Source organism: Vanellus vanellus, assembly GCF_965231255.1.
Source record: "Vanellus vanellus genome assembly, chromosome: 4".
NCBI classification, from domain to species: Eukaryota; Metazoa; Chordata; class Aves; order Charadriiformes; family Charadriidae; genus Vanellus; species Vanellus vanellus.
The window spans coordinates 68,385,817-68,404,855 of record NC_138909.1 but is presented as its reverse complement, the minus strand read 5'-3'; the positions used below and the strand labels follow the sequence as shown (position 1 = coordinate 68,404,855).

At 40.4% G+C, this 19,039-nt stretch overlaps 1 protein-coding gene across 1 annotated transcript; it reads right to left on the bottom strand.

Annotated features, from left to right (window-relative positions):
- On the bottom strand, nt 1–18,381 carry PGCKA1 (PDCD10 and GCKIII kinases associated 1). Its single transcript, XM_082483141.1, has 3 exons — nt 18,368–18,381; nt 2,126–2,173; nt 1–1,051 (listed from the first exon to the last, which is right to left on the bottom strand). Exons 2-3 carry the CDS (start codon nt 2,155–2,157, stop codon nt 97–99), a joined length of 987 nt encoding a protein of 328 aa, XP_082339267.1. The 5' UTR covers nt 2,158–2,173; nt 18,368–18,381; the 3' UTR covers nt 1–96.
- Between the last annotated feature and the right edge of the window lie 658 nt (nt 18,382–19,039).

Here is a 19,039-nt window from a genome sequence, read left to right as displayed (position 1 = left end):
GTTCATAACAGCTGTCCACATGTACTGTACATGTGTTCATATAGATACAGATCCATAATCTGGATCTTACCCAGTGTATTAGAAAGAAACCTTCATCTAGTACTCATCGTCATCTTCCACATCTTCCCCCGCAGTTGCAGCTTCCAGTGCAGCCAGAGCTGCTGCCACTTCTGCATCTTCCTCCTCAGTTTCTCCGTTGATGTCTGTGTGGTTGGGGTGTGTGGGTGCCTGTACTACTTTGGTAACAGCCACAGCAGTGATACCACCAGGAATGCCCTCACTCAAACTTGTGGAGTCAGTTTTAAAAGGTTCAATACTGCTTTCCTTCATAGGCGAAGGCAGAGTTACACAAAGGTCCTGGTCCTGTATTGGTGAAGGCCCAGTGGTTTTGTCTGAATGTGCACAATGGACTGAAAAGCTATCTTTTTCAACATAGTTCCTGGTTTGATTGACATTATGGGGATAATCAATATCTGGCAGTTGTATGGCATTGTTTTGTGTCTCCAATATTGTACTTCCTTTGAGAAAGATGCTATCTTCTGCAGACCGGGAGTTCCCATCCTGAATACTGTTTGGCTCATTGCAGGCTGCCTTCCTCTGTCTGCCTGCCTCTAGTTCAAGTTCTTGGCCAGACCTATTTGGTTTGGTGTAAAAGTCTCTAATGCTGGCTGAAGAAGACTCTGCTGACTGGCTGGATGTTCCCTGTTCGCTGGCTTCTTTCACTGGGTTTGTGTTGGGATTGAGCATGGTATGCACTCCAGCACAGGAGTTGCCACCATTGACCGCAACATCAAGCTTTGCAATGCATTTCACAACACCATCCTCTTGAAAATCATTGCCTCCATGGTTCCAGAGAGTTTCTTTTGTGCTGTTTCCCTGATTTTTATTTTCTGTTCTGTTTAGCTCATCTTTATGGAGTTCAATTTTATGTTCTTGAATTTCACTATTCTCTTTGAATTTGGATTTATTGCTGCCTTGCTCATTGTGTTTGTAGCTATTTACTTCAGGAATACATCCAGGTGATTGTACTTCTTCTGGATCAAAAATATAGCTGGAGTAATGAAAAAATGTAGAGGAAATGTTAATGACAGTTAATATAATTAGAAAAAGAATTAAGCTTAATTTTTTAAACTGGAGAGCTTGAGGAATCAGTGTCACTAAATTCTACCTGGGGTCCTGAGAATGAGCTAAAATCGAATGGAAATGCTGAACTGTGCTGTGGTCTGCTGTCTCCCGGGGCTGACCCTAACTAACTCCTGTACTGAGATTCACCAGGAGCAAGGAGAACCTTGTGCTGGTTGTTGCATGTTTCCAGCTTTATTTTTTATTTTCTCTGAGGGTTTTAGTAGCCAATGAGTAGTCATCACACAAGTTGTTAATATGTCCTCGTGTAGTTGCTAAAATCTCTTTTTTTTTTTTTTCCTGGTGTTCTTCTTTTCAAATCTTATGTCATTGTCCTTTTCTTTTTTTTTATTTATTTTATTTTATTTTTGTCCCCTTCTTTTTCCTGTCTTAATTTTTCCTCTCGCTCCTAACTTTTCCTTGACTTATTTCTTCCAGAGTCTCTCTCTTTTCTTTATATCCCCTCTTTCTCTCATAGCACCAGTTTTCTTTCCCACTTCCGTACCTGTTCTAGAGATGTGCCTGAGTGAAGCAGTAACTGTCAAGTGGGACTGAAACATTGTCTTTCTAAAACTCCAGGGAGTCTTTTAATGTGGGAATTGTCCCCACAACTAGCTAAATTTAAAAGCTATGATGGAAACATTTTGATTGCTTAGGAGGAGAGGGAGGATCTGACAAAGTCTGTGCTCCTCATTCTACTAAACTGAGCAAAGCTCATGCTACCTAAAAGAGGAAAAAGCTTTGCTAAAGGTGAGTCCAATGCCACACAATTATTCTGTGGGATAGGAATTATAGAAATGGACCTCACTTGCAGTAAATCAAAAGGATATTCACAGGAAATCAGAATGCCTGTGCTCTGGAATGACTTTAAAGATACTGTAAACTTCAGGAAAACTCCAACCTTGTAAAAAGGCTTAATTTAAGCAACGGGTGTAGGGAAGCACTGACATACGCTTTAATGCATTTGTTTTATTCACTCTAAGGAACTCTTGTTCTGCTGTACCTTTGTATCATTTTGCAGCACCTGCACCCCATCTGGATTTTCTTTAATCTGAAAAGAGAGAGAGGGAAGGCAAGGGAGAGGGGAAATGAGTGAAGCATTATGAAATTAATGTATGGGCAATTGCATTGAAAATGTTGCTCATGTTTAGAAGGGTTTTGTTAGCTAAAAAGAAAGATGTCTACACAAGAATGGATGTAGTGCAGTTCAGGGTCTTTCGAGATTGCTGTCTTGCATTGACAGCGGCCTTTATTTGGGGAAAAAATCTAGGGAAGAAATTAACAGTTCTTAAACAGGTAGTGGTGTTCTCCCAGAATATTTTCCTACGCAATTTTATGATTGGAGTCAGAGAGTAGTGCTGGGCTCTTTTTTTTTTTTCTTGGGGGGGGGAGGGGGAGGGTGTGTGTTTTTTTATTATTATTATTTTTTATTTGGCAGCTATTGATGGACTTCTCTTCCATGAATTTGTCCTGTTGTTTTCTGAACTCCAGTAAACTGCCAGCATCTACAGCATCCTTTACTCGGGAGTTTCACAGCCCAGCCTTACCTGTGTGAAGCAGCACCTGCTTTTGGTTGAGTTGAACCTGGTTCTTACTAGCAATATTTGATGCCTTCTTGTTTTAGGATAGATGGTGAGCGTCATGTCCTATTGTCGCTATAGTACAGGTCCTGTACTGCCCCTTCAGTTCTGATATGCCATCTGAAGAATCCTCATCTTTTTAAGTATTACCTGTACTGACATTGTTTCATGCCTATAGATTGTCCTTGTGGTGGTTCTCTGGGTCTTTTGCATTTCAACATTCTTCTCAGATGAGGTGTGGGAACCACAAATGTAGAGTTCTCAAGGTGTGGGGAACCACAGATTTATTCATTCCTAATAATTCCTGTTCCCACTTAGTTGGCTCTGTGAGAGCTACTGAGCATTGAGGTGACATTTTTGTGAAAATATCTCTTAGTTAGACACAGACATATTGCTGGGACTGGCACTTTATTATATGCAGTGTCTTGCGCCTGCGTTTTGCTACGCTAAATTCTTCAGGGCTTGACTGAAGCTGTGTCCTGGTTTCAGCTGGGATTTTCTTTCTAGTAGTGGCAGAGTTTCGGATTTAGTAGGAGAAAAATGTCAATAACACATATTTTTTTAGTTCTTGCTAAGTAATGTTTACACTAGTCAAGGACTTTTTCAGCTTCCCATAGAAGCTGAGAGGGAGCATAGACAGGACAAGAGAGCCAAAGGACTATTCCATACCATAGACGACAAGCTCAGTATATAGATGGGTGTCGGCTGGGGGGCAGGAATCCAGGATCACTGTTAAGGATGGGCTGGGCAATCGATCATTGGGTGGTGAGAGCTATTTGTGTTGTGTCACTTTATTTTGTATATTCCTTTACCATTGTTGTTGTTTTCCTCTTCTGTAACTGTTCTTTTAAACTGTCTTTATCTCAACCCAGGAGTTTTTTCCCTTTCCCCTCCTTTTCTCCCTCTTCTCCCTACCCTACTGGGGGCAGGGCAGAGGAGGGGTGAGCAAGCAGCTGCGTGGTCCTAGTTTCTGGCTGAGGTTAAACCATGAGGAGCTAGCAGAGTGGTTGCATTTTGCTGCATCTCTGTATATTGCAAGCTTTCTGTGTATGTGTGTCATTGCCTGACCCAGTGAGATGCCAATAGCTATCCATTACATGGTTCATATGCCAAAGTCTTTTATTATGGGAAGAAATAATTTGCTAATTTGGCCCTTTGAGAACTTTTATGTTCTGAACCTGAAGTGAAGGTGCAGATCTGAACATCCCATTATTCTTTATGGGTTGGGGCTATCTTATTTCAAATTAATCAAGTCAGGACAGGTTGTTAATATGTTTTGTCCATTGCTATTCAGGCTCTTTGTTTTTCTCTTGAGATGTTCTACAACCTCACAGAGTTTTGCCATTGCCTAAGGACAGCAGCTCACTTCCCATAAAACAGAAACTGATGATGCAAGGTCAGGGTATTTTCGAGAGTTATTTATTCACAAAACACAAAAGGAAAGTAGTAGTGATTTAGTCTTACCAGGCATGGCCTGAACTGCACACCAGTTATTATGCTAGCAGAAATTACAATCAAAACTCTCTGTTGTATGGGATAATTGTCTCACTTCTTCCCCCCCGTTCCCCCCCCAAATCTGTCTTCTTCTGGTGTTAGCACTGAACAAAATGCCTGATGTTAAGCCCCTCATTCCTGGAGCCTCTAAGGGCCTGCAGTCATTGAGCAGCTGGTTTTAGCTGGGGTATAGCTGCTCCTACCTATGATTTTTGTCTTTGTCTGCATGTGAACTGTTTTGGAGTAGAAACTTCTATCCGTAGTAGCCAGCTTGCTGTAGCTTGGTGCCCATTGGGATGGCTTGCAAGCCACCTGCTTTGCTTCCTCTGTCTTAGTGCTGCTTCTCTCTCTTCCTTAAATGCATTCTCTTCCACATTTTGCTCATCTCGTGCTGCATGTCATTGTCCCCCACCCCTCAATAACATCATAGCAGGAATTCTGATTTTTCATCTGAAGAGGATGCAATAACTGGTGAGGTGGTCATTTGTGCCGACCCTCCATATGTGCAGTTGCTCTACAGTACAAAGGCATTTGGACAGGTTTGACTAGATATGGGGCTTATTTGAGTTGGCTGGCATAGCCATCTTTTCCAGCCAAAAAAGAATTCTTAATACAATTTACTTTGACCACCTTAAAAGCTGAATTAGCTATAGCCCTTCCTTAGGTTAAGACTGATTTGAAGCTAATTCAGTTGAGCTAAGCCCTATGTGGACATGATTTTGGATTTGACTGACATCTTTAGTTTTCGCTTAAACCTGCTTCTAAACTGAAAGAACAGAAACTGCATAAAGTTGACCAGCTGTTGATAGACTCAACCTTCAAGTCTCAGTGGGTGGCAGGTTACCACATGTTAGATAGGTCACCATGTGATCTCTGTTCAGGGGAAAAGCAATGTAGTTTGGCTTATGTTAAGCTTCTTTCTATACAGACTCTTACCATCCCTCATGCTTGCCATGGGCTAAGAATATACAAATATTATTTCAGCTCTGATAAATCATGATAACGTAATATGCTGTCACTGCTATGTGAGCCCACTGACATGCCCACACCATGTTTGGCTTGGCTTTAAAATAGGTTTGGTGAAACCAGTCCTGGTTTGTATGCAGACCAGTTCTGAGAACACATACTGCTTCTAGCTGGGTGTGGGCACTTCAGGCCAGGCTGCTACTGTTTAAACTTTTATCTGACAATTTTCCCACTCAGTGCTTTTATTTATAATTTTTTGTGATTTTTAAATCACAAAATCTTGCTCATATGTTTTAACCATCGGGAAGTGCTAATTGCTGTCCTTTATTCTGTTACAAATATGCTTGTGGTTGTCATAGAAGGCAATTATAAATGGAAATTGTTGTTTTCCTAGGAACTACTTCCATGGTGGTTGGTTTTAGCTTGGTTGTTTGTTTTTTTTTTTTTTTTTAATACAGTAACTGTTCAAATTATCTCTGTAGCTACTGCGTTAAGCTTTTCCACTGATTAGTTACAACTATATCTGTCCTTTGGCATGAATAAACTATTACATATGGAAAATACTTTATAAGTTATTTCATATCCCTGAAACAGGAACTAGTTTCCCCCCCTCAAAAAAAGGCTGCCTGTCTAAAATGGTAGTAAGATGCTTGGCCTTAATATTTAGATCTTCAGAATTCGGACCAAACTGCCATTAATCCTAGACATCATTCTTTCTCAATCATGAAATTTCTGAAGGCCTGTAAATTTCTGTCACTGGGTACGATGCAGTCACTAACACATGATCTGGCATTAAAGCTCTACTAAGATGTTAATTAAAGTTTTTTGGTTGTTTTTTTTAGACATGCACTGGAACATATGGAACACTTACAGGAAGGAGATGGAGCTGTTCAGGTCAGAGGATTGAGGGGGGCCTAGAATTATTTTTTTTTTTACTCTGCTTAATTTTGAACTTTCACTTTCCAGCTTTGAGTAGCTGCTGAATCTTCTAAAGTTTGCCCCTGAGGTTCAGCTTGTACCAGTTTCTACAAAATAATCAGATTCTTGCAGCGTGAGAGTAGGATAGCCTTGCGGTTTGCCTATTCAGTGTCAGTGCTTGCTTCAGTTACGGTTGTGATACTTTTCTTCAGTGAAAGAGATGGAAGAGGCCCAACTCTGTGTTTTCCCCAGCCACCCCAGCAGACTTTGGTTGACAGTGCAAAAAATAGTCTAGGTATAATGTCCTTGCAATGTATTAAATGAGTGTTCACAGAGACTAGGAAGACCTGATGTTATGAAAGAGTGACTTTCTTCCTTTAAAAGAAAATGATACAGAAGAGCAACTATTTTAAAATCAGTTGGGGAAAAAATCCTGCTATGGTTATTAAAGAGGTAGTAAGTAGACTTGATTTGAGGAGAGCAGAACACCAATCCCATCAGTAAAACAAATGCTGAAAAAGGGGAGGCTGTTAAATATTTTTATGGTGACATCTGAGAAGAGAATGAAATGGGACTTTTCTTAAAGTGTGAGACCTTGCTGAGGATAAGAAGAATAGTATCTGACTCCAAAAACGTAACCTTGCATTACAAGTCACAATGTACTTTAAGAGAAGTCTGCTTTGCTTTATCAGATTTGAGAAACACAACGTATCTGATTTTAAATTATGTAATAACATAGCTTCTATTGTCTATTTAAACTGTAGCTGTGTTATGAATAAACAAAAGGCAAACGAAAGATAATGCTATGAAAAGGGAAGGAGAAATATTTTGGAGAAATAAAAATAGTTTGACAGCCTTTCTCGATATTCCTGGAAGTTTACATAGAAACAGAAAAAGGCCAATCTTATTTTTGTTCATGGTGTGTTTTGTCTACTGTCTTGATTTTTTTTTTTTTTTTTTTTATTTTATTTCTTAAAACTCCTCCAAGAGCAGAGGCAGAAAGGTGAGGGGAGAGCATATTAAAATAGCTTTTCTAGTAGGTCTCAAATTGATAAACTCTGGCTTGGTGACTTTTGATTTGAGTCATTCTTTTTAAGCCAGTTGTTTCGGGGTTTGGATTTTTTCCTGCCCCACACCCTGCTGCTTTATGAGCTTTTGCTGTTTTTTTGGCTTTTCACTCTCCTCCATCCCGTCCCACTCCAGATTACAAAGTAAGGTGTTTTGTTTCCACGTGTGGAAAGATCTGCTGAGCCTGGGCTGCTAAGCCTGAATGATGCATCTCCCAGGGGCCTGGGGCAGGCATCTCTTCCTGCTCACTTTTTCCAGTGGAGGCACATTTCAGTCTAGATCCTGCTGGTGTCTTCCCCGTCAGTCTGCTGTGTTTTGCACTCCTCAGTGAAACCTGCCCGTTCTCAGGGTACCGGCCTGAGCTGCCAGTCTCTTTGCAATGGATGCAAACTGCCGCTCACCAAAATTAAGCCTGGCTGCCTCATTGCTAACACAAACACAATTTACTTAGTGGGGGTTTTTTTGCTAGCAAGGTCTCATATAGATGCCAAATGCTAACCAGCTAGGAGATATATTCACAAAAGCAAATGTGGGAAGAGAAACTGTCTGCAGAGAAATATGTACAGAGGGAATATAAAGAATTTTGGGTGGGAATAACCTTAGAGAGCTCTAGCACTTGGCAAGCTTCTCCTAGTGGGAGGTGCAGTTTGCCTTCTGTGCTGAGTAGGCATTCACACCTCTCGGAAGATTTCAGAGGCTGTCCTCAGCATGTGCCAAGGTCTGAGAAATGGTCAGGTGTGTCTAGGTTGGAGGAGGGAAGTGAAATGTGTTACTGAGGGGTGGAGGCAGAGGAACAATTGATCTGGATGACAGATAATATCAAAGAAGCATGGAAAGATTGTAGGACAGATGGTAGAGCTAAGAAGAAGAACTATATTTAGAAATTTAGAAAACTAGTAAACATACAGTAGAAAAAAAATCACCAGCCTGTAGTAGAGAGAGGATAACGGGGAAAAAGGTGGTAAAGGAAGAAAGAGCAGGAAAGTAACTTCATAAGCCATGAACTGTGCAGGCTAATCACTACTATTGGATGAATATAATCTGTAAGAATTATTTCACTTTGCTTAGAATAGAGAGAACACTTCACATCTTGTGGTTTTGTTTCCTGACCTTAGTAACTATTATGAGGCCAGAGTGCCTCCATAGACAGAGAGGGAAAAATAAACCAACATCCTGGGCCCAGAATCCTTTCCTGCTAATGCTCTATGGAGACTAACAACACTGAGAAAACCTTTGTAGCTCACAGATAAATGTCTTCTGAAAACTTTACTACAAAACTCCGGATCAGTTCTCCTGTACCTGAAAGTTACAGCCTGATTTGGCTGGAACAGTCACATTTAGCATGTAGGTGACAACGAAAAAAATTGTGAAAATAAAAGTGGCATAGAATGCCTGATCTCTTTCATGGAGTCTCTAGAGTCTGTGGCAACTCTCAACTTAGTGTAATTGTTAGGGAGGCAATAATTTCATAACAAGTCTGTGCTTAACACTGCATTGAGGACTAGTACTTAAAGCTGGACTGAAATCTGCCTACATTCCTTTTTTTCTGATTGATTCTTAGTCTGAAAATTTGGTTTAAATGTTCTTCAGGGAACAACTGAATTGTCATATAATCTAAAATAAATGAACTAACCTGAGGAAATAGCGTAATATGTTCCCCTGTAGGAAGTGGGTCCTACCTCATGGGCTCTTTTTGTCTGTTTTTCTGTAGCTGAAATGACTGTAGTCTCTTTGTTCACACTTTATCTTAAAGTGCAGCACTGAAGTGTCATTTCCATGCTTCAGCCATCATGCAGTCCAGCCCTAGTGAGAATACCTGGCCATCCCATCCTGCTGACGGAGTATGACCTGGGGATTGACTCCACAGTCACCCCGCAGTGCCTGCTGTCTGCATTGCTCTGCAAGAAAAGGGAACTGTGCAAGTGTTTTCCCTGGTGCAGCTTGGTTAGTCCTCCTGTTTTGAGAGAGGCAGGGTCTATATTTGGGAGTAAGGAATGACAGTGTGTCTGCCAAAAAGAGCCTTGTGCTATCCTGCCAGCACAAGGTCATGGCCAAGGTTATCACTGCCTGTCCTTCCCCTTGTTACTCCTCCCCCCCAAATGTGCTCTTTCCGTTTGCTGTACAAACAAAGCTAGGGAGCTGCACAGGTATATCAGCCACTTTTATTGTCCATTGAGGCCTTATTTGCCCACTGAACAGTTTGTATGCATCTCTAGTACAGCTAACTGTGAAGGTAAGAGAAGTTGACACAGAGGGACCCATCAAAGACTTGGACAAAACTTCTTCAGCCCCAGCCTAACTGCAGTGGTGACTTAAGGCAGTCAGCTTTGGCTGTTTGACCCCCATTGCCACTCTCTGCTTGTTCCTTTTCAGATCAAATCCCCTGTTTTTCATAGATAAATGTCATCATTGCATGAATGCCAGTAATCCTTCTTACACTATCTTCAGCTGTTAAGAAGAATATTTATGTATTTTTTTCAAAGATGATTCTTTCTCTTATTTTTCTCCCTGGCCAGGCTGAATTGAGCCCATGGATTGTATGTTGTTTGAGGCAGTGGCCTGATGCTTTATTTGTTTCTGTGACTGAAGTGTCAAACTTCTGGGTGATATTACACACTGGCACTGTGTACAGACAATGGCTGTTTGTTTCAGTGAGGGAAGAATTTGATGTATTCTGTATGCTATTCAAGGCATGAATTTTGGTGTTGGTTTTGTGTGTAGGGATTTAGGGGTAGAATTTATGCTTCTTCCCAATGAAGCCATGAAACTGATTTAGACTGGTAGTTTTTTCAAGAAAGAAAAGTGACTTTAAACAGGGCAGATATCAAAAACTGGCTATTCTCATTCCTCAGAAACATGTGTTGCTTGTTATCTGGGAATTTATAGGACTCACTCAGTTATTGCTTCATAAATGTTGATGCTTTGTATTCTGACATAGAGTAGTTCTTTTGTTACCAAGGAAGTAGCTCTGCTATCACAACATGTTTTTCTTTCATCAAGGTAGTACGTGACAGGATAACAGAACCCTTAAATGACAAAGGTATGAGAGCAGTCATAGCAAAGAGAAAAGCAAACCAAGTGACACTTAAAGAGAATTGTTTCCAATTAGCTGAATCCCACACTTCTCAGGCAATTACAGAGCAAAGTGATTTAATATCAAACACCCAAACAACAAACACTATGCGTGTCCTATGAACCATCAATGCAGCATCAGAAGCATGGCTAGCAGGTCGAGGGAGGTCATTCTGCCCCTTTTCTCTGCTCTGGTGAGACCCCACCTGAAGTACTGCTTCCAGCTCTGGGGCCCTCAACACAGGAAAGACATGGACCTGTTGGAGCACATCCAGAGGAGGGCCACAAAAATGAGGGATGGAACACCTCTCCTGTGAGGATGGGCTGAGAGAGTTGGGATTGTTCAGCCGGAGAAGAGAAGGCTCTGGGGAGACCTTATTGTGGCCTTTCAGTACTTAAAGGTGGCCTAGAGAAAAGATGAGGAAAAACTTTTCAGTGGGGTCTGTTGTGATAAGACAAGGGGTAATGGTTTTAAACTAAAAAAAAGCAGATTCAGACTAGACAGAAGGAAGAAATTTTTTACGACAGGAGTGGTGAAACACTGGTGCAGGTTGCTCGGAGAGGTGGTAGATACCCCATCCCTGAAAACATTCCAGGTCAGATTGGACGGGGCTCTGAGCAATGTGATGTAGTTGAAGATGTCCCTGCTCATTGCAGGGGTTTGAACTAGATAACCTTTAAAGGTGCCTTCCAACCCAAACTGTTCTATGATTAGCTAACCATTGAACTATGGCCTACTAGCCAAATAACCAGTGCAAGTAATGTTTTCATGATTTTAACTTCTATCTGCATGGCGTCGTCTGAAAATGTATGTGTGTATCAAGTGTTTATCCACGAAATTAGCAATAATAATAATAATTGTCAAAAATTTGCACTTACTGTGCTCTTTGTCCCAGAATCACAGCATTAGCAGTCAACACTAATTACTATGTACATGAAATATTACAAACCGCATATTATATCTTTGGATTATTCATAACAGCACCCAAGGGAGAGTGCAGTCTCCTAGCTGAGAGGTATAACTTCTGTGCAGGAGTCAATTATGTCCTCTAATTGTGGGTTTGTGCTGTGGCATTTCTCAACGCTGGGAAAAAGCATCCTGCCAGCGTGATGTCTGGCTACAATCTGAAGAGCCTCTGGCAGGCAGGATGCTCAGAGTAATGGAAATTTCTGCTTACATTCATATTCTCACTCAAAGAGCTGAGAAAAGGTCAGATTTAGCCTGCTTCTGCTGATATTAGAAAAATATGTTATCTTACATATGTGTAGTTGTAATACCAAGAAACTATACTAGTATAGCTGGCAATGGCAATAACTCCCAGTTGTTACATGCCAGTGCAAATACTTTACCTAGAAAGCGGAGCATCTGAGTTGATGCAAATGCAACATCAGAATCTGCTCCCCTTCTTTACAGCTGCTCTCTCCCCATGTCCCCAGGCATTTAGCTATGTTTTTATCAGATCCTTATGGTATTTCTGCTCCCACCTTGCCCCTTCACCTTCTTGCTTTGTCATGCAGCTGTTTTGCACCAAACTAAGGTGCAGTGGTGGGCAGGTCTCCAGGCAGAGAAGCTTGAGTGTTGCCAGTTCAGCCTGAGCACACCTGCACTTGTTGTTTGCAGGTGCGCTGGCGGAAGAGGAAGGTAATGAAAAGTAGATGCTATCAGTTTTACAAAAGGTGTTTTGTTTTGAGTTGTAACTGTTGGTTATTGCCTAAGCTGATCTTCCAAAAAATGCTATAATATGCATAGCTATGTTAAGTCCTGCTAGCTCCTCCTCAAAATGTCCTTTCCAAACTAGTAAGGTCAGCCACTTAACCTTAGTGGTTCCCTGACAGTATTAGCATATGAAGTCACATATTTTATTCTCATCATAGATTCCTATTTCCACTTCCAATATTTTTTATTTTAAAGTCATTCTTTTTACTACTTCACATACTATTTAATTCACTGGCTAATCTCTCTGGTAGCTGTAGGCTTTTTTGCAAGCACCTCTGAGAATGTAAGGCCAGCTCACAGGAAAGGTGGACCTTTTTGTGAGGCCTGTATTACTGCAGTACAGTGCCCCAGAGGGCACATGGGCTACAACTTGGAGGTGATCTGAAGGCGTCCTTTTTTCCTGTTACGCTCTTTGCAATTGATTTTAAATATTTATAAGATATTTAAGAGGAAATGCATTCTCTCTGACTAATTCCTCATCACTCACAGTACTAGGTCACAGAACATTTCCCAACCCCCATTATTTACCATACAAAACGTTTGTTTTATTTTTTTGATGATTAAAAGAGAGTGGGGCAAAGGGTAAAACTCTCACAATCATTAGCAGCTTTGCTCAAAGGAAAAACAAATATAGCTTGTAGCATAAAAACACTCTTTTCCTCTTCAGCCAAGCTTATTCCCTACATCTGGTCTTCCCAAACTTACATCACTGTCTGGTGTTTAAGTTACTGACGTTTATATTTCCTGTCTTTTAAAATTGTTAATTCTCTAAAATATAATAGCTTATACTCTAGTGGGGCATAAAACCCCGAATCATGTTTAAGGTCATATTGTGCAGAGGCAAACATAGAAATGTACTCCTTCCCAAGGGATGCATGGTCTAAATGTGTGACAAAGCAAAAAAAAAAAAAAAAAGGGTATGATAAGCAGATGGTCATGTATGTGTGAAAGAAGCAATCAGCAGAGAAACTATATTTGATTCAGTAATTATGTTAGGCTAGGCACAAGTGGGGACCTGTGTTTGGGAACACAGCTGGAGCCTCAAAATAGCTATAGCAATTTTTTGTGTAACAAAGAGGGACTGTATCTGAAATCTCATCTCTCTTGGGAGGTTAAAGTGTCTCATTGCAAGCCTGTGCAACTTTGCACTTTGGAGAATGGATTCTTGGGTTCCAGCTCTTGGTCTGAATAACCTTGGTTATATTATAATCCAATTTCTAGAAAGAGCCTTAGAGTTAGGGGCTGAGATAGTGCTGCCATGGGGCTACAATTCACAGGTTCCTTTGTTTACGCTTTGCCTGGAACAGCTCCCTTCCCAGTGGCAGGCTTCAGCAGCCTTCTGCACAGCATGCCATCAAGGACGTGACTTGATAGCTGCAAGACATGGCTTTGAGGCTGAGGGTCAAACTGAACCAGGGCACCTAACTTGGCTCATAGAGAATACAAGGTAATTCTCTAACCCTTTAAATACTATGTAAAATTGTCACCGCCTCTCCGGGGGTTTTGACTGGGAGTTGCTGTGGGTGCTGTGTTTTAGATTGGACATTGTGCTCTAAGTCTATATGAGATGCGGCCTTAATGCACCTGTCAGGCTTTGGAGCCTCAGCAACACAATGCAGTTTCAGGCCACAGGAAATCTGGTAGTCACACCCTAGGGCAAGGGGCTTCATGAGCTCTCAGCAGGGTATCCAGATTGGCTGGGTATCCAGATGAAGTGCCTTGTCCCTCCTGGCTTAGATGCACGTGGATATTTGATTATAAATCCTGGCTCTTAACTTAGAGTCCCTGTTCTATAATGTATTTGGCTGGATAACCTTTCCTGATTTCTAATACAAATAGTCTGCTTATTTTACAATTCCCAGATGAGTTTGGCAAGAGATATTTTGGTGAGACCTGTCAAGATGGTAGGAGCACTGGTTAGTCCATCAAAACAGCTTTAGTCAGCTAGACACCTTGGTGGAAATGCAGTGTCTGTGGACTTCCAGAGAGTGCTGTGGATTTCTGTTTTGGGCTTGAGCACTTAAAATTCACCGAAGTGTCACCAGGATGCTAAAAGTAGTAGAGTGAACACAATTAATAATGGAATTGGAATAAGAAATCCTTTAAAATGCCCTATTTTCCTGACTGTACTTAAAAGGCTCTATCCTGACCAGATGATGTACATCCATGGGATATACAGTAGATGGGCCTGGGCTTAGAGAAATGAAAGCTTGAATAGGGTCTGAGGACAGGTTGTCCATGTGGATAACTTCTTTTTCTGCTAGCTAGGCATTACAACACAGAGAATCTGAGTCCCACTGGCCTAGCAGTAGTACAGGTAGAAACTGAGCACTGGCAGCTGACTTGTGACTTTCCTCCCTCCCTGAGGACAGTGGAGAGTTCCTGTGCGTTGTATATATGATACATATGATGCGGTGAATCTTTTAAAGAGAAATACATGACTCTTTTGCCTCATTTGCCCAGTCTTGCAGGCCAGCTCAGATTCAGCTAGAAGAAGTGGCCTGTCATTTTTATGCCATAACCTTTGTGATAAGGAAATGACATGGCAGGTTAGGTTGCAAGGTTGTACTTCTATATACATGTACCTCTCCTTAGGTGTCATACGCATATATGTATAGGTAAATAAAAAGGTCTTAGGTCCATGGTAGTCCAAGGAGTTTTCTCTTTCTGTTGGTAAAATTGCCTCATTGTTTGCTCCCGAGCTTTGGAAACACAACTACTGAAGTTCTGGTTATGGATTTCAAAGGGTCGTTGGCCTTATGCGTCAGGGACTTCTCAAGGGAATAGTAGGAAGACATCATACAGAGAACTTGTTTGATTTGGTTGCATGAGGCTGCTGAAGGAAAAGTGCATGCTGATTGAGGAATGCCATAAATGTCCAAGTTCAATTTTTTTATGTTTATTTTAGAATAGGAGGTAACTTATAAATATGTTGCAGTAAAAATAAAAGCTATAACTTGGAAATTCTGTTCCATGTTCACATCATTTTAGTGTAGCTGTTAAAAGCTATTATTTGCTCCTAATAATTTCTGAAATATTTGAGTATTCCAAAATACTACCCTGCTCCCTGACTTCTTATATAGTTCCTATTATGTACCTTCACAAGAGACTGCTTCCTGGTTCTTGCTAGAAACTTCTGTACCTTGAGGTGTTACCTAATGCCTGTCCTAAGTATTTCCTCTTGTTATATTAGCTGGAGGATCAAACCTAAATTTGAACTGCTCTATCCTGATTCACTGATATACTGTAATTTCACCCCTGTTCAGTGTCCTGGTCTGAGCATGCTGAAGACCACAAGCCTTTTACAATGCGGATATCCATATTCTGTGGGCCTACTTGAGAAACAGTCATACACTGAAATGAGTGGAGACATTTCAGTTTACTTAAAAAAAAAAAAAAAAAAAAAAAAAAAATCTTGGTAAGTCCCTCCATTGACTAATTTCTGACTAATTTTCTATTTCACTGGAAACACTGAGGTTTTTATATGTATATTATTGTTCTTTATGCTTTCTTTTTTTTCCTGATCATCAAACCATTTGTTCTGGAATAAAAACTACATGCAATTCAAAATCTGGTGATTTTTTTTGTTTCCCCCAGTAGGCGTCTCAGACCTATCTTTAAAATATTAAGGAAATAAGAAAAACTAAAGGTCTTTCGATAGCTTTCTTACAGGTGCTTCTAGTTCTGTCTACAGGGCTAGCTGAAGAAGTGAGATTTCAACAGTCGGATGCAAGATGAGGTAACAAAGAAGGACTTAATAACTTTACAGGACTCAATAAATTTACATCTCAGGAGTATAAAGAGAGGTTAGAAGCATGCTGCTTGATCCATCGATATATTAAAGGCTTTGGTAAATTTTTGAAGGCTGAGAAAATTCAGCAGTTGATGAGAGGTCAAAGACATCTGTTAATGATAGCAATAGTTGAAAGATGTTGCTGTCCCTGGTGAAAGATCAGATTGAAATTTCAGCTGAACTTGAGGAAGGGCAGATGTTGAGGTCAGAAAGGTACATTTGAAGAAAACATCAACATGTCAGGGTCTGCAGTTGTATCTAGCCCTTGACAGATTGACTTTTGGCTATGTCCCTTTTTGGCTGCGTATGAGATGCTGCTGAGCAAACTGATGAATTAGAGTGCCTAATGAGGCATAGCTGGGGGATCTCAATACCTATGTGTGACTTAAACATGAAGTAGCACTAATCTCAGCTGCTGAGCTAAGAATCAGGGTATCGCTGGTCACTCAGGTCACTGGTTTGAACTGGTATGGCAGTCCCTAATGTCCTGTAGCAATGCAGGATCCACATGGCAATGTGAATACAAAACAGATTATCTCCTGGCCATGATGTGGCCTTAGTTTCCTGCACCCTCACCAGAGGGGACAGGAGAATGCAAATAAGGACAGAATCTGCCTTTCAGAATATTTATTACTCTGGGGCTGAACGAGCTAGAAACTGCACAGTTCGATTTTCTTTGCAGCACTGACAGGAAAGCAAACAAATCCTTTGACTTGAATTTTATGTCAGCATAACTTGCTGTGGAGCTTCTTATTTTCTGTCTTCTGCCTCAGAAGTCACTCTTCCTTAGACTTCCATTTGCAGAATCAGCTGAAGACTATGAGCCTGCTTAAATATATTAGTATTTTCTAGAAGTGTATTGTTTCTCAACTGAATGTGTACTTTTCTATGTATAATATGTATATATATATATAAAGGCTATTTTTGTAGCCTCCTGGAATAATTTCATTTTTATAGTATCAGTTTTATGGATGCTGATATCGATGAGAAATCCTACTTGGGACATTAGGAAAACAGAAAATATCAGACTGAGCATGAAGGCTACAGCCTACTGCCACAGGATATAGTCTGTGAGGGAAAACTTGGCAAGCCAGACTGGTTCCCAGCTATGTTATGTGATTATGCCATGTACAGTGTCACATAGCTGCCGCTAGCTTGCAGCATAGCAGCACACTGTACACTGCTATGAAATCAAGCTCTTCATCGATCCGTCATCTGGTGGAAGCTGTTGCCTCTTGCATTTGCCTGTGAGTTCTGTGCAGCAGTGAAAACCCAGAAACAATTTATTTGCAGCAATTTGGCAGCTATAGATAGCAAAATCTTTAAAAAATGCTATTGAAAGATCTTGACTCTTTGTGATCTGGGAAATGCTTTGTGAACAGAGCAAGATGGCAAAGGAGAGAAGGTAGAAACCACATTTTAGATGTTGTAAGACTCTTGTAAGTTAAAACAAGAAAATAATAAAACCTATGAAAAAAAACAATTAAGTGTAAGTACACTTAAATGTTACAAATTAACTCATGTAATTTTGGCATTCTAGCTTATTGAAAACATTTTTTGTTTGCACATCAGTTTTGTGGATAGGCTCAGTACTTCATTGGTTGGTTGGTTTCTTTTTCCCCTGTTGAGTTTTTTGAAGTGGGCATGAAGAGACACTGCTGGAGTTTAGCAGGACTTTGTCCTTTAAGTATGCCATACATTTTTACTTAAGGGAGCAAGATTCTGAAAGTAGGCTCAGATGTCTATGGAGATTGCTTCAATCAGGTATTGGAGTTTTTTGCATATATGCCTTTAGGCAGGATTGAGGCCAGGTAGGATATGTGATCTCAGCTGTGGTATTCAATTGTAGCTTTGTGTCCCCAAAAATCATCTTGCCCTGAATATTTCAAATGCTTCTGATTTGTTTGTATCATCCAAAATATTGCTGGTGGCAGGTATTGTGGTGGTGTTTTACAGGTCAGAACATCAGCCTCTCTTAATACAATGAAAAATGGATAAAGCTGTAAGCAGTTAGTATGAGTCAATGATTCTATTCTGTAAGGAAAAAAAACAACCAAACAAAAAATGGATCAAGGAGCTTTCTTAAAATTGTCCGGATATTGCGTTTGACCATTTAATGGAATAACCTGCAGCTCTTCATAGGGAACTGTTGGAAGTAAGCATGCTCTCCCTCTCCAGCCAGATCAATCCTTAAGTTTTCCAATTTGTTCTCCTTCCCCAAATCCCTCTCTGTCTTTCTGTCCTTGCTGTAGCTTGTTCGTCCCATACCATTTGCCTTCATTTCCACATTTTTCTCCTTCCATTTTTCACCTATGTTAATGGACTTCGAATGAGTCATCTTTGTATTCCTGTATTTGTTCTTTACAGTATCTTTTCCTAAACTTCGAAGTGGAAACTGGCAAGATTTTATTTGTTAGAACAGAAATATTAGGGGCTGGAAAGAAACACAGTTCATAACCTGTTCTTTTACCAGTGCTAATAGCAGCAAAGCATCATCATTAGAAAATATGGTGGAGTACCGCAGGGAGAAAAATAATCCTGTAATGTTCTCTGTTGTAGAGTGCTGAAGTTACAATAGCGAATGGCCAGTAAGTTTTAAACTTACACAAGGAGAATTAAAAAAAGTAATAATCCTACCTTTCAGATTGTACTCCATCGAATGCTTGAAAGGTTTGGTTTAAATATCTTGATCCTGAAATAGTAAAACAACAGTGTGTGAGTGGTTTCTCCACGTGCCCGCACAAGGTGTAGACTGTCTACTGCAAACAGAGTGGAAATATAACTACCTCCTTTTTGTGCCATTGGGAATTTTTAATTTAGACAATGATCAAACAAATCCTTGAGTAGTATGCTCATCCCCTTGAGCTGAACTGGAATGCTAACCTGCTTAAAGTGAGCATGAGCTTGCCTGCTACAGTGGATTAGGACTCATGTGAAGTGTTTGTACTTTAAACAACAATAATAAAATTAGAAATTTTTTCAATACACAGTATTATGGGATTTCTTTTTTTCTTTCATAGGAGCCAGCATATTTATAGTATCAGCTGAAACTTTACCTCTACTGTATCATAGAATAGTTTGGGTTGGAAGGGACCTTTAAAGGTCATCTAGTCCCAACTCCCCTGCAATGATCAGGGGACATCATCTTCAACTAGATCAGGTTGCTCAGAGCCCCATCTGAGCCCCCGTCGGTATGCTTGTCAGAACTTTCTCCTCCAGATTTTCACAAACTTTGAAACTTAATGCCTCTGGTATTGTAGTAATATTTTAGGTATTGGTAAAGCTATTGTTCTTTCAGATAGATATGTG

Bases quoted from the DNA above. Each gene is read 5' to 3' on its own strand.
- PGCKA1 (XM_082483141.1), bottom strand. From the start codon at position 2,157: ATGGGGTGCAGGTGCTGCAAAATGATACAAAG. The intron at 1,052-2,125 runs GTACAGCAGAAC...TCATTACTCCAG, and splicing joins TGCTGCAAAATGATACAAAG to CTATATTTTTGATCCAGAAG.